Below are 15,946 nucleotides of genomic sequence, written 5' to 3' on the forward strand. Positions count from 1 at the left end.
CTCAACTGTAACCAACCGACAACCATAAGAACAGGAGTTGTAAAACATGGGAGGGTGCTGTGTCCCCCAATGAAGGCTCCGAGAAACAGATTTTACGGTAAGCAACCCAGAAAATCCTGTTTTCTCGTTCGCCTTATTGGGGGACACAGAGACCATGGGACGTCCCAAAGCAGTCCCTGGGGTGGGAAACAAACTTCCATCAGGCCAGCGGACTCACCACCGCGGCCTGCAGAATCCGTCTACCTAGGCTGGCGTCCACCGAAGCGTAGGTGTGGACTCTGTAGAATTTCACAAACGTGTGAACCGATGACCATGTTGCAGCTTTGCAAAGCTGCAGCGCGGAAGCTCTGTGGCGCACCGCCCAGGAGGCACCCACTGCCCGAGTAGAGTGGGCCCTGATCCCCGGAGGGGCTCCGCGATGCTTAACTCGGTAGGCTTCCAAAATTGCCGATCTGATCCAGCGAGCAATAGTGGCCTTTGACGCCGAGTGACCCTTCCGCGCCCCATCAGGGATAATGAAAAGAGACTCTGTCTTTCGCAAGGAAGTCGTCCTAGACAGATAGACTCTAATCGCCCTAACCAGGTCCAGCTTGTTCAAGGACCGCTCTCAGGGATGAGTTGGATACGGACAAAAGGATGGTAGCACGATATCCTCGTTGAGGTGAAACGAGGACACCACCTTCGGCAGGAAAGAGGGCGGAGGCCGCAGAACTACCTTATCCTGGTGGATCACCAGAAAAGGGGAGCGGCACGATAGAGCTGCCAATTCCGACACGTGCCGGACGGAGGTGATGGCCACCAGAAAGGCTACCTTCCAAGAAAGGAGAGAAAGGGAAATATCCCTGAGGGGGTTCAAAGGGAGGACCTTGCAGAACCTCAAGAACCAGATTAAGATCCCATGGATCCACGGGCGCCCGGTACGGCAGAACCGTGTGAGCCACGCCCTGAAGAAAGGTCTTAACCTGAGGACGGGAAGCCAATGTTTTCTGAAATAGAATGGACAGCGCCGAAACTTGACCCTTCAGGGAACTGAGGGCAAGGCCCGCATCCAATCCTGCCTGAAGAAACGCTAGGACTGAAGGGAGCGAAAAGGACATGGGCGCGATGTCACTGGTCTCACACCAAGTGAAATAGGCCTTCCAAGTACGGTAGTAGATCTTGGAAGATGATGGCTTTCTGGCTCGGATCATGGTCTGAACTACCTGGTCGGAAAATCCTGCCCGTTTCAGAACCTCGGTCTCAACAGCCACGCCGTTAAATTGAGCGGCCGAGAATTGGGGTGGCAAATCGGTCCCTGAGACAGCAGATCTGTTCTGTCTGGAAGCTTCCAGGGGGTGTCCGCGAGAAGGTTGACAATGTCCGCGAACCAAGACCTTCTGGGCCAATTCGGGGCGATGAGAATGACCGGAAGTCCTTCTGCCTTGATCTTTCTCAACAGGTTGGGAAGAAGAGGCAGAGGAGGGAACAGGTAGGGAAGGTCGAACTGGGACCAAGGAACGGCCAGGGCATCGGCGCCCACTGCCAGAGGGTCCCGAGACCTGGACACGAATTGTGGGACTTTCCTGTTGAGGCAAGACGCCATGAGGTCTACATCCGAAGGCAGAGCAGATGAAACACCTCCGGATGGAGGGACCACTCTCCCGCCGCGAGACCCTTGCGGCTGAGAAAATCGTCGGCCCAGTTGTCTACGCCGGGAATGTGCACCACGGAAATTGGAATCTCCAGAATGTTGATCGGTACTGATTCCCGATCCGACCATCGACCCTGAACAGTGTGGTTGCGGAACACTGCACCCCAACCGAGGAGACTGGCATCTGTGGTTACTATCTGCCAGCGAATGGGAAGGAAGAATCGACCCGATAGAATGAGAGGTGACGACAACCACCAGTTGAGGGACCGCTTGATCCGGTAAGAAGGAGGAACAGGGCGATCCAGGGACCGAGGCGACCTGTTCCACTTCGACAGAATGGCCTGCTGGAGAGGTCTGGCGTGAAATTGGGCAAAGGGAACTGCCTCTATCGCCGCCACCATCTTTCCCAGGACCCTCCTGGCTGTACGGAGGGACGGGAATCGTGAGATCCGCAGCGATCGTACTTCCTGCTGCAGAGAGAATCTTCTCTTGTGGGAGAAAGACCCTTGACCGACGAGTGTCGAACAGAAGGCCTAGAAAGACCAGGCGTTGGGTAGGAACCAGACAGGACTTTTTCCTGTTGACGATCCACCCGAAATCGGAAAGAGTGTCCAGGACGATTGACAAACTTTGGTGAGCCTGTTGAAATGAGGGAGCCCTGATCAGAATATCGTTTAGGTACGGGAAAAGAACGAGACCTCTGACTCTCAACAAAGCCATCAACGCAGCCACGATCTTCGTGAAGAGTCTGGGAGCGGTGGCAAGACCGAAGGGACATGCGACGAGCTGGTAGTGGTGCTGTCTGAGGAGAGAGGCGATAGTCGTAGAGAACCCCGGGACCAAGGCTGGATCCTTTGGAGGCCGGGATTCGAAGAAACGATCCCGTGGGAGAGAGACGAACTGTATCTTGTATCCTGAGGATACGACCTCCCTGACCCAAGCGTCCTCTACGGAGGCCAGCCAAACGTCCCTGAAGGAAGGAAGTCGGCCTCCCAATTGGAAAGGCGCCTCGCGTGTCCGACGATAGTCATGCTGAAGTAGACCGTCCAGATCCAGATCTGGACGGTCTGCCCTGGGAAGAGTGGGATCGCCAGGAAGGAGTGGGTCTGAAGGAAACTTTCTTTCTTTCTCTCCTGGCGAGCCTGCGGTCTCTGTTGGCTGGAGGAGTTGTCCGCCGTATTGAAACGGCGGAAAGTCCGAAAGGGTCGAAACTGACGCCTTAGTGGAGGTCTGCGAGGATTGGACTGAGGGAGAAGTGAACTCGTGCCTCCGGTGGCGTCCTTAATAATCTGGTCCAATTGGGACCCAAAGAGGCGCACCCCCTGAAAAGGCAGGTTAGTGAGGGACTTTTTAGAAGACATGTCCGCTTGCCAGGCCTTTAGCCAAACTGTATGTCGAATTGCAACTACGTTGCTTGACGCCTGAACTGCACAGGATGCGGCATCCAAGGAAGCGGAAAGAAGATAGTCCCCAGCATGGGAGATCTGATTGGCGAGATCGGCCAAACGCTCCAGTTGCGCCTTATCTAAGACGCCTTGACAAAGGTCGTCTGCCCACGTGGCTATGGCCTTTGCTGCCCAGGATGAAGCAAAGATTGGGCACACAGCCGCTGAAGCCGCTTCAAAGGCAGACTTCGCCAGGGATTCTATAATCCTGTCATTAGAATCCTTTAGGGACGCCACGCCTGAAAGCGGGAGAACCGTGTTATTGGAAAGCCTGGACACAGGCGGATCCACCGAGGGAGAGGCCGACCAGTTGTCCGTGAGCTCCTTAGCAAATGGGTAGAGTACGCCTAGACGTTTTCCTCTTTGAAAGCGTCTGGTCGGATCCTCTCTTTCCTTGGTAAAAATCTTCCCAAACTCGGAATGGAAAGGAAAAACCCTGGAGGGAGTTTCTGCCCGTCTGAACGAAACCTCCTGATCTGAGGATTTCGCAGGGGAGTCAGCAATATCGAAAGTATGATGGATCGCTGCAATGAGGTCCTGCACTGTGACCTTCATGTTTGCATCCTGGTCTGAATCCAGCTCTAAAATCCCCTCAGATGACCTGTCCGAAAGCGCTTCACCTGACTCGGGAGAGGAGGCCCGAGAGGGAGGCTGCTGAGAAGGGCTATGCGGTGAGATGGGACGAGGAGAGGAATCCGGCTGGGCATCTTGCCTGGGTCTTTTGCGACTAACGCTGGCTGACTCAGATGGAACAATTTGGGACCTGCTTGGCCCTGCTGAAGAGTCCAGGGGCAACTTATCAAGAACGGCCACCAGGGACTGAGACACCCTGGTGAGGTCTGCCACTGATTGAGATAGCGAGGAGGCCCAGCCAGGCATGGGGGGCTCACTCTCACCTGGAGCCGTAGATGGCTCCTGGACGGCGTCAGGCTGAATTGGGTTGCTACAATCCAGGCAGAGGGGAGTGGACTGGCCTGTTGGAAGTTTGCGATTGCACGAAGAACATGCAAAGAACTTGACTAAAGTGCAGGGGGGGGCAGTAGAGGGGGTACGATCAGACTTAGAGGTAGACATAGTGAAAAGCTGAGGTAATGCCGGAAGGTTGGGGGACAGAGGGCGGAGAAGGGTCAGTTTGCAGTGCAGAGCTACTCACGGTCCGGTGTCCCCAGAAGCGATGCTCTGCGACCTGTCAGTGGATGCAGGTCAGAGCGAAATCCGGCCGATAGACCTCCTGAACGAAAAAACCAGCTGGCAGAAGATGATCCGGTGACGAGCTGGTGTCCGGCTAACAGGCTGGTAAAATGGCGCCTGCCTGAGAAAGAGCGCGCGTCCAGGAGAGGAGGGAGGGCGTAGCACACTGCAGGGTTAAAATTCACCGCCCTCTAGCCAATAGCAGGCTGGGCAGATGAAGGACAGGCGGTGGGAGGGCCTGGGAAGAGCGGGAGAGAAGCCCTCTTAGAAGAAAGGGGCGGGGGGCGTGGCCGCGACGCAGCGGTAGGCCCGAAGTGAAGCCGGGGCCTAAATTAGTTGCGGCGGCCGCCTGTCAGCAGGGAGTCGGCGCGGAGGTCGGAAGAAGGGGCCGCAAGCCGCTCTCAAGGGGAGGAAAGGAAAAAGGCCCTGTGCTCCCTGTCCCCAGAAAGGGGGAGGGGAGGGGGGGAAATGGGAATGCGGGGCCAGCAAAAAAAAGAGCATGGTGTACCTATAGATGTAGGGCGACTGCGAGCGCCCGCATCCCTGTGCCATTGAAGAGGCCCCCTGTCCGCCGGGAATGAGCAGCCAGGTAATAAAAATCTATACTCACCCATCCCCGATCCGTTACCTGGGTCTGAAGAAGTCCTGCGTCTCATCCAACCGACAGGCTCTGGTAGGCGAGTGGGAGGGAGACTGGCGACAAGGACCCCTGGAGTCGCTGGCACGTCTTGGTGTCGGCGTACGTCTGGCTGGTCCTGCCGCGGAGAACTGCAAGGATACGGGGTGGCAGTACACGCCGTACTCGCAGACTCCATGTGGGAGTACAGATGTGACTTTTCACTCTGTATCCCTCCGTAGAACCTGTAAAGGAACGACGCACGACGAGGTAGATATGGGTCTAATGAAAGACCCGTATCCACCTCCTACTGACACTAAGCTAAACTGCGGAAATTGGTGCCGGTCGTTGGGGTGTATACTGCGGAGGCGGAGCTAACATTTTTTTGTGCATAGTGTCAGCCTCCTAGTGGCAGCAAAGCATACACCCCATGGTCTCTGTGTCCCCCAATAAGGCGAACGAGAAAAAACCATTACAAAAAAAAAAAAAAAAAAAAAAATAATACATAAATTGCATTCCACTTTTCCCAAAAAATTAGTTTCTATTTTCTTTTCGACAAGGGTGGTGCTATAAACAGCGATCAGGTCTTGCAGTGTTTTTTTTTTCATTTATTTTTAATTTATTTCACACGTTGTGCCACCCAATAAGTTCATAAAAGTCCATTGGAGGACATTTTAACATGATTTTTATTACAGATATCCCCTGTAACTGAGGCCGATATATTATAGCCCCAGTTACAGGGGAAATTCACTCTCCTAGCTTCACAGCAGAGCAGGCTTGGTCTCCTAGGACCCAGCAGCATCTTCCCCGAACTCAGCGATCACATGACTGCGGCGTATGGATTAGGATGCGCTGTTAGCGCTTGCCATTAGCATTTGTTCAGTGCAGTGTGTGCAGCGATAGAGAAGGCAGAGATGTAATAAACCATCGCTGCCTGCTCTAGGCCCACTGTAGGCCTTCTGGCTATTAGGGCAGGAAAAAAAAAAAAAAAAAAATTGTTGTCCTTGATAGATCCATCAGAGACAAGCGAATCCATTTACAGGACTCCAGCCCGGCGCACACCAAAAGAGACACCTGCCCACCATCTCCTAGATTACGGGATCCTCAATGTCACTGCAGCTTTGTAGGATGCATCGTTGCAGTGTGACGCGAACATGACATGGCGCTGGTTGGACTCATCTGAAGAGGTGCAGGGAGGAAGAGGCCATCAGGGTTGTGGTCTTGGTGGGCACAGACTACAGCATCTGACATCCAGGATGCCTCTAGGCACCGCTACGCCACAGGGCCTAGTATAGGGCAATAGGTGGTCCCCAAAATGTGAGGACCGACTGTCTCAGAGGAATGGACTGGATGACAGACAAGGGCAGCGAGAATGGAATTGCTCATCTCTAATTCTCATTAACATTTCATGAAAATATAAAAGTTCTGGCTTAGTTTTCATACAAGACGTTCATTTATTTTTCACATCCTAAAACACAAAGGGAGGCACAGATGGATTTCCCTTATGATATGGAACATAAAACCCCGATATGTGAAGGTTTGTAACAGGGCTGTGGAGTCGGAGTCGGAGTCGGTGCTCATTTTGGTGGAGTCGGAGTTGGAGTCGGTATAAAATGGACCGACTCCGACAATATATAATAAATTGGGTACAGTAATTCAATGCAGGATGTGCTGAATATTTTTTTATAGGAGTTTGGGAAAGTTATGAAATGTCCTATAAATGGCTGTTCTATTCCTGATCTAAGGCTACATTCACACACAGCGTTTTTCCTGTGTTTTTTGAGGATACGTTTTTCAGCTGCAAAAGCAGATCAGCTTTTTAAAAAAACTGCATCACCTGAAAGGTTTTTGAGCTCATAGATAATGTTTTCAATAGCAAAAGCAGATTAGAAATCTGCTCTATCTATATATCCATTTATCCATATCTGTCTATCCATATCGTATCTGTACCAAAAAGAATGAAAACCGGGTAGTACACCAATATATATTCTGTTCTATCTAAATATCTTGATTATTGGATCATAAAAATGATTAAATGTCTGAGGTTCACATTGTACTACAATAAATTTTTCACTTAAATATAAGCAATATGTGTGGGAGTCGGAGTCGTGGAGTCGGAGTCGGAGTAAGGGAAATTGAGGAGTCGGAGTCGCAGGTTTGGCTTACCGACTCCACAGCCCTGGTTTGTAAGGCCGGGGGGGGTCACACTTATGAGTGTGATGCGCGAGTCTCTTGCATCAATACCCGGCGCTGCCACCGCACTTGGGAGCAGAGTGTGCGGCTGCATGTATTTCTCGCATCACACTGGCAAGTGTGACCCCGGCCTAAAAGTAAAACCGGCTCAAATCAGCAGCGGCCTTGTGAAGAGGAAGCGACAAGTCCCGTAATAAATTACATCATGCACCTTGTGTCGTCCCCGTCGTCTCCCCCTCCGGTCACTTTTCCTTCCCTCCATAGTCCTCTTTCTCTCCACCCTCTGATTACTTTTTCTTCTTCTCCTGAGTACTGGTGAACCACGAGTCCAGGAGCTTCTTGCTGTAGTAAATCTGCCAGGCATGAACCTGCACGGCCACAACCATGACCAAGTACATGACGGACACAGCCGAGAAGCCGAAGATGAAGCGGTAAGCTTTGCCGTGGCGGTACAGCTGCTGGGCCATGGGGAACATTTCCATGCTGCCGTAGATCAAGGGGGCAATGGAGAAGAGGCCGGTGCTGATCATGGAGATCACCAGGTAACTGATGTTGTTCCGAGGGAAGGAGAACAACCCGAAGAGAGAGGGCACGATGCTCAGGAGGTACGGGTACTCCCATTGGTACGGCATGGCTACCAGATCGTGGGACACTAGTTTCAGCTGGGCCACGGTTGTCTGAGCTGCCAGCAGCACCCAGATGACGATGTGAGCGTAGATAAGTTTCTTGATTTCATTCTTCATAGACACGCTGAAATAAGAGGAAGAAAACATTAGGGTGTAAAGAAAACGTTTAATAAGAAAGGGAAAAAATAAACTCATTTGCATTAGCACATCTCAAAAAAAAAAAGTGGCACAAGGATAATAAAAGGCTGGAAAAGTGGCAATAATGAAAGACAGCTGAAAGGTCAATGGTCAACTATATGACACAAATGTGTATAAAAAGCATGATGGAGAGGCAGAGTCTCCCAGAAGCAAAGATGGTCAGATGTCACCAATTTGTGAATAACCACGACTAAAGATTGTGAAACAAATTACAAAAATGTTCCTCAATGTAAAATTGCAAAGATGTTGAATATCCACCATCTGCAGCACAATGTCGTCACTGCATTCTTGTTTCCTTTACAATTTACAGAGTGGTCCAATCATTACACAGGTCAGGGGTCGTCTACCTTTGGGGCTTCCTTGCAGCTTGGTGCTTACTCTCTTAATTGAGGCATTGTGAATGTAACAATGAGTCTGTTTGTCCCCGGAGGGAGAACGTCACCTTAATGTGGTGGTGCTAAAACTGCATGCAAAATACAATATCCCTGCAGCGCCACCAAGTGGTGTGAGGTAGAATTACACATACTAAACATACATGAGATTAGTGGGGGTCTGACACCCAGCACACCCACCGATTGCCTGCAATCTGCTCTGGCGGATATAAGCAATGCATGGGACAGATCACGGTAGTACTGGACGTTGCTTCGTGGCCACTGCTGAGTATTTTATCTACTACTGGTCATCAATACAAGATCAATGGGGTCTCAGACGCAGCACCAGCACCAATTTCATATTGATGACCTCTCCAGCAAATAGGTCTGTTGTGTCCCTGGACAACCCCTTTAACAACCTGTCACATGACGGGCGGCAGCTGGAGGAGAAATGGCGATAAATCAACTGGCAGTAACAGATACCTCATCTGATAATGATTGGCCACTCTTTCTCGATGTAGATAATCATTTCCATCCGTCCCGGTTGCCCGAGGACCAGCACGGGAAGCCATTGCCGATGTTCACACCTGTTGGAGGTAAACACATGATTGTAGCAGACACGGATGAGCGAGAGTAACAGAAGCCCCCCCCGGCGACTGACATCACACAACTCTGGTGAATTATTAGCCAACATCTGCAGCTGAACACACTGTAGGAGGTTTTCTACCCCTTTCTTTGACTTTACATAAGGCCCCAGTGTGGTCATAAAAAAAAAAAAAAAAAAGGAAAAACACTCCAATCCACTACCACCGCTCTGCTTCTTTATTGGCGTAGGACCACTGCAGCCAATAGAGGCTAGACTTGTAAGGCACTAACCACACCGGAAGATAGCGGGGAACACGGCCGGCGGGACAGAGGAGAGCGTTGGGGGATTGGAAAGAGAGAAGATACTATTAAATATAAACTTAAGCAACAGGGATAAATATATAATTTATTTTTTTTTTTAACGCACAAAGATTTGTGTGCAAAGATTGCATCAAATATACAATACATGTGAACGAGCCCTGAGGAGCCAAAAATCTTCATGTAGCCATCCATTTCTGTATGTGAAAAAAAAACCCTGACCATTTTTCATCAGTGTGCTGCATCCAGTTTCCATCCATTTGAGTTTTTTCCCACCATTATTTTTTGTAGCCATAAAAAAAAAAAATAAAAAAAAAAATCCAAGCTTCCCCTACCCATTATACAGTAAAAAAACAGCACCCAGATGACACATGGATAGCAACTGATATATTGTATATATATTATTTACTATATACACATACGTGCAAATTAACAAGTCCGTAAAAAATGTATATATGTTATTTTTGTTTTTTACAGACCTGTTGATTTGAATTAACACATTTGATCCGGGACCCAGATCTAAAGACGACAGTCTGTCCCAAAAAAAAATAAAAAAAAAGGGGGGGGGGAAATCAGCTACCACAGATGTGAACACCCCCATAGACTATAGCAAGTGAGCAATCCATCCACGTTATTCTCAGAGGTGTGAACGAGGTCTTTAGCCTCAGGCTCCGTGGTAATGTTTGTGAATGTGCCGCCATGGGACTGTGACAGATCGGTTACATGCGGCTTTGTGCAAACTTCGATGCAAGTCACTCGCACCCGACTATTTCTTTTTGCTTCTTATATTTGTTGCAATTTACAGATGTCGGATGCATTTTTCTGCGGAGCTTTAGCCAGAATGCAAAAATCTGTCAGCCCCGTGGGAGTCACACACAGCGAACACCGACATATGCCCCAATATCGTGTGTGGATCGGTCACACGGAGCGATGCAAACACGCTCACAATTGACGACGCGGTGCAGCCTCCCCTTACGGATGAGGGGCAATGACGACCCCTTTAGAGCTTAGCTCCCCCCATCCCAGTGATCCTACATACATCTCCCTCCCCAACAGCTATGCAACAACACCGATATCCCTGCAGTCCCATGCAAAACCACAGATATCCCTGCAGTCCCATGCAAAACCACACAGGAAACCCCTTGAGTGGCTCTGCTACATCTGTGCAGGCATTCCACTCACATTGGATCATAATATAAATGCACACAGCACAACCTGTACTACAACGCCCAGTAGGCACAGATTATTATTGCAGTGGGAGTATAACGCCCATCTGCACCCCATTATCCCGCTTTTCTGCACCAGACACCTCTTCATACCACCCTGACTCACCTACCACCTTCCTCCCGATATAATGGCTCAGTCAGCGCTGCACAATTACTACTTCCGGTACCAGCACGGCGCCATGTTGCTACTCCCGGAAAGTCTTTGGACGCCATCTTGGTCCTCCCGGAAGTAGCTGACCTTGCTGTTCTGTGGAAGGGACAAAGGTGTTCTTACAGAATTTAGCATCTAGTACCACAGGCAATGTTCAGAGCTTTTCAGTTTCAAAGTAGCTTTTCTGTGGCTGTATGAAACCAGGTATTAATAGCTTAATGATTACCCCTGATAATAAAAGCTAGAGTGCCTCCTTAAAAAGTGATAACTTGCACTTATCTTAAAGGGATTGTCACTGTGAGGGGTCAAGGACCTATGAACGTCATATCAAGCAGCATCCGGCTTTTAGCTAAAGCTTTCTGCAGAGGACGCTGTGGGAAAGTGAGAAGCAAATTAATAGGGAGCCGCACAGATGAGACGTCTTTAAAAATACACATTTTCTCGCTCGCACTTTTATTTGCCTCCCATTATATGGGCCAGAACTATATTATTTCTCTCCCTACATATCCGTGCCAAGGCTTTTTTGTGGGACGAGTTAGTTGTAGGTTTTAATGACACCATTCAGATTACCATATAATGTACCGAAAAGTGGGGAAAAAAATCCAAGTATGGTGCAAACATTGAAAATCCGCCATTGTTTTGTCTTTACAGTGACCATTGTGCAGTAAGAAATGACCTGGCATCAGGATGCTCCAGGTTGGTGTGATTATGGCGAGACCAGACTTCCAAAGTTTTTATATGAAAAAAACAAACAAAAAAACAATGTTCTTAAAACAAAAAAAAAAGAAATTGGTTTGTGTCATCATTTAAGCCTTTATTTATTTTTCTGTCAGTGAATGGACTGGCAATGTACGGACTGGCCGGCGGGTCTCCCGACCTGAGCTTGACAGCTGCACTGGAATATATGAGGCTACCACGCTCGGGTTGGGAGACCCGCTGGCCAGTCCGTGCACTGAAGTTCGATTTATAAGGTGGTCTGACTTGCGTCCTAAGGCCGGGATCACACATGCGAGGGATATGGCCGAGTCTCGCATGTGAATACCCGGCACTGCCACCAGCAATCAGGAGTGGAGCGTGCGGCTCCATGTATTGCTATGTGGCCGCACGCTCCGCTCCTTAGGCCTGTTTCACACTTCAGTTTTTTCTGACAGTTAAAATGCGCCAAAATAGCGGAAAACGGATCCGCAGGCGGACTGACAGAAGCGGGGGTCAGCGGATCGGCGGATGTACGGATCCAACGAAGGTAAAAATTTAAAGGAACCGCGCCTGGGGAAAAGGAGAGAGAGAGAAAATTTTGTCCAGCAGCCAGACAGAAACGCGGGTTAAATCGGCAAATAGCGGATCCGGACACGAAAAAAACGTTACATGCTCCGTCCGGCCCGCTGAACGGACGCCAAAATCTTGGCGGATCCATACAAAAACGGATCAAACGGACGACCATCCGTCAAGATCCGCCGATAATGCACGTCTATGAGGAAAAAAACAGATCCGCCAAGAAAAATGGCGGATCCGGTTTTTTTTTTTCCAAATCGGCGGATCTTGACTGATGGTCACAAACGGAAGTGTGAAACAGGCCTTAGGCTACTTTCACACATCAGGTTTTCGGCGTCAGGCGCGATCCGGCGTCGTGCCGGATCCGGCAAATGTTTTGTAAAACCTGATGTGCCGTATCCGGTATTCTGCCGGATCCGTCTTGTTCTTGACAGACAAAACCGGATCCGTCTCATCCGGTTCATCCGTTTTTCTATCCGTTTTTCGACGGATTACGCCGGATCTGGTTTTTAAAATTGACCCTTGTGGCCTTCCGAACGGGATTGGCTACTGGAAAACTATATATAGCATGTTCCTACAGCCCTTCTTTGACAGGTTGTAGAGGAGAAAGTGCAGGTTGGAGAGAAGAGCAAGTTACTGGCGAAGATGGATGGTGTCATTGGAAATATTACCACTAGAAGTTCTGTGACGGTTTCAGTAATGAGGGACAATTTTGCACTATACTTTATGTCACCTCAAGGCAGAGTACACTGGCAGGATGACAGAGTGTGAAAGATTTGTGCCCTAACCAAACTTGTGTACCTTCTGGACCAACAGTATATACCTTTGCCAACCAAAGTTGGCTATCTTGTCATGGTCTTACTATTTTTACCTTTAGGCCACAGGTGTGTACCTGGTTGTGTTTTATGCAAAGTATTTCATCTTTTAACAAAAGTTGTGTACATTGTTAGGAAATCACCAACAATAAACACAACTTTTCAGGTGAAATACTTTGCTTCAAACACAACCAGGAACACAACTGTGGCAAAAAGCTAAAATTTACCCACAGTTCTATACCTGGTTTTGAATACCTTTTTACCTTTTAAATACCCTGTATTTAACCTTTTTTTTAAACATATTTCGCCGCAGAAAGAAATGACAGACAACCAGTGTAAACAATAATTTAACTTTTATTTAAAATATTTTTTTTTGTGTAAACTGTTTTTAAAGTTAAAAAAACTTTTTTAATAAAGGTTTGAAACCAACCAAATGGGCATTTTTATTACAAAAAAAACATTATAACTCGGTGTAGTGTGGGGTGGAAATACTGCTGGAGGGGCTGCGGGACACTTCGACAATGGGAGTGTGGAGAGAGGACTGGGATCGTGGTGGGGAAGGAACAGTTAGAGGTGATGGTGTGGAAAAAGCTACAGAATGGGTGGACATGTGGGAGGCAGAAGAGGTGGTGGGCGGTGGAGTGGAGGGTTGGGCAGGGACTGTAGGAGCAGATGATGTTGATGGAAAGTTGTATGGGGAAGGAGTTTGGTACGGGGAAGGAGTTTGGTACGGGGAAGGAGTTTGGTACGGGGCAGGTTGCTGGAAGTGGGGAGATGTCTGGTACTGGGGAGGTTGCTGGTACTGGTGAGGTTGCTGGTATGTAATAGGAGGGGGAGGATGGAAAGTGGCTGGAGGGGGTGCAGATGTAATAGGAGGGGGAGGATGGAAAGTGGCTGGAGGGGGTGCAGATGTAATAGGAGGGGGAGGATGGAAAGTGGCTGGAGGGGGTGCAGGTGGAGGAACTACAGTGGTGGGAGGTGGAGGTTGGGAGGTAACCTGCTGTAGAGCACCGTGGCACGAATGCATTACATGCATCTGCTGGGTAGGAGATAGTGTTGCCATGCGCTCCACAACAGACCTGAAAAAGGTGTGGTTTGGCGAAGATCTTGCTTCTGAATGCATGGTTTGCAGAAACAGGAAAGATGTATATCTTTGTACCGTGTTAGCCAGTGGATAGAAAAATATTCAGGATTGAGAGTCCTCAGTAGTTGATACCTTTTAATGGCTAACTGAAAAGATGGTAACACATTGCAAGCTTTCGAGACTACTCAGGTCTCTTCATCAGGCTAGACTAATACTAATACTAAGACTAATGGTTTGCAGAAGTGTCTTCACCTCCAGAATGCTGGAGTTGATCTGCTGAAAGCCTGCGGAGATTTGCTCTGACAAGACTTTTAGACAGTTCTGGAAAGATGCATTCAGATGCAAGAACTCTGGCGCATAACTCTTTTCCTGACCCCTCTGCCGCTGCCGCCCAGTACCCGCAGGTGTACTAGAGGTGGCAGGGGCAGAAGGGTGGGGTAAAGGGAAAGCGATCTCCTCACCAGCAGCTTCATGTAATGTAGGCGGCCACGATGCTCCTGTGCTGGTGGATGGGACAGATGGGTCAAATGTGTGGGAAGGCGCAGATGTACCGGGGCGGTCGAAGTGTCCCTCGGTGCCGGTCTCAGGGATCGCCTCAGAAGGGTCCAATCGTGCAGGCTCCCGAGTGCTGCTCACCGTGCTGTGGAATAAAGAGAAAAAAAAACAATTAAAATACTGACATGGTATGGCCCTGGCTGAAAAAAAAAAGTTACATCTAACATTTTTTTTTCACATGTGGTGTGTAATATTTACCTTCTAGTGACCATTGTTTCCCGGAGGAACGACAGGGCTTCTGCGTACTTGTACTTGCTCCTGCGTCCTCCAGATCCACTCGGGGCCCGCATCTCTTTATTGAACTCCTTCTTGAAACGATCTCTCACAGACCGCCACCGATTCACAATTCTGTTCCCTGAAACGAGAAAGGAGTGGTTAGTATACAACATCAGTGTTTCACAAACTCCAGTCCTCATGGTCCCCAGGGGTCATGTTTTCAGGATTTCCATAGTAAATAGAAATGAACACATGATCCGTGGGGACCACGAGGACTGGAGTTCGGGAAACACTGGTTTACATCAAGCAACCGGTACTGTATATACTTACGCTCTTTAATCTGGGCCCGAACATCGAGGTCCTCCCAGCGGCCCACAAGGAGCGAACAGATTTCCTCCCAGAGTCGTCGGGTAACGATCCGGTCAGCGTGGCGGCGGTCAGCCATATTCCAGAGCGGCTCCCTTTCTCTGACGAGATCGATGAGGTGGTCCACATCAATCCCTCCATCCTCACCGTCAGAGTCGGGAGCACGCTGTGAAGGCTGTTAAAGAAAAAGACAAAAATAACATAATTAGCCTCCACAAAAGAAATGAAATAAAAAGTGCAAAAAAACAAAGCAAAAATATTTATACTTACACGCTGGTGACCGCCGCGTTGCTGTCGCCGACGACCCCGGGAGGCACTGCGAGGACCTCTTGGCCGAGCACCAGATTGGGAAGACTAGAGAAGAAAACAAAAAATGTTATGTCTTTGGATGTAGGCATTTGTTTGCTGTGTGTGGTCTGCAGAACATTGTTTTCTATGTGTTGTGTGTAGTGTGATGTTGTGTTTCTGCGTTTGATGCAAAAAACTTACCAATTGTGAGCCCACTCCAGGTGTCTGTCCACCCCTTCCTTCTTCTTCTGGGAGCTCCTCTTCATCTTGTGAATCCTGTTTTGAAATAAAAGGCAATGAATACACATATATTACAGAGATGATGGATTTTGGAAATAAAAACTTACCGTCAAACGCTGACGATGCGAGGGAGGGCTCCCAGAAGATGATGTGCTGTCTTCCTGGTGGCCACACTCCATGCCTGTGGGTGGTGTTCCACCTGCTGCCATTGCTGCTGCTGCTGCTGCATCTATTGGGCGGCTGTTGAATAAAGAGAAACAAAGGGCCAATGAATATCTTGATATTCAATAGCCCTAGTTTGGAGGAATGGGGGATTTGATAATTACCGTCTCTCATCTGCTGCTGGACTCCCCTCCTCAGCATGTTCCATTTGCTGCTCCATTTGGGGTGGTGGTGGTGCTGATGGTGCTGCAGTGGTCTCCTGCCTTCTCCTGCTGCGCTTGGTTGCTTTCTTGGGTGGCATGTTGGGTGTGGCTGAGGGTCCCATTGTCTTGCTTTTATATATGTCTTGTGGGCAGAGCTACTGAGCATGCTCAGACCAAAAAAAACGGATCCGGCCA

At 49.1% G+C, this 15,946-nt stretch overlaps 1 protein-coding gene across 2 annotated transcripts; it reads right to left on the reverse strand.

The window, feature by feature from the left end:
- Positions 1-6,312: 6,312 nt before the first annotated feature.
- On the reverse strand, positions 6,313-10,659 carry JAGN1 (jagunal homolog 1). Of its 2 annotated transcripts, none has more exons than XM_073569652.1 (3): positions 10,506-10,659; positions 8,754-8,857; positions 6,313-7,825 (listed from the first exon to the last, which is right to left on the reverse strand). In XM_073569652.1, the coding sequence occupies exons 2-3, from the start codon at positions 8,840-8,842 to the stop codon at positions 7,363-7,365; spliced, it is 552 nt and encodes a 183-aa protein (XP_073425753.1). In that variant the 5' UTR covers positions 8,843-8,857; positions 10,506-10,659; the 3' UTR covers positions 6,313-7,362. The 2 variants fall into 2 exon arrangements, with proteins under 2 accessions (XP_073425753.1, XP_073425752.1); XM_073569651.1 differs by lacking the exon at positions 10,506-10,659 and adding an exon at positions 10,356-10,496.
- Positions 10,660-15,946: the final 5,287 nt, after the last annotated feature.

The sequence above is a fragment of the Dendrobates tinctorius genome, unplaced genomic scaffold, assembly GCF_039654945.1.
Source record: "Dendrobates tinctorius isolate UK_male_01 unplaced genomic scaffold, ASM3965494v1 ptg000027l, whole genome shotgun sequence".
NCBI lineage: Eukaryota > Metazoa > Chordata > Amphibia > Anura > Dendrobatidae > Dendrobates > Dendrobates tinctorius.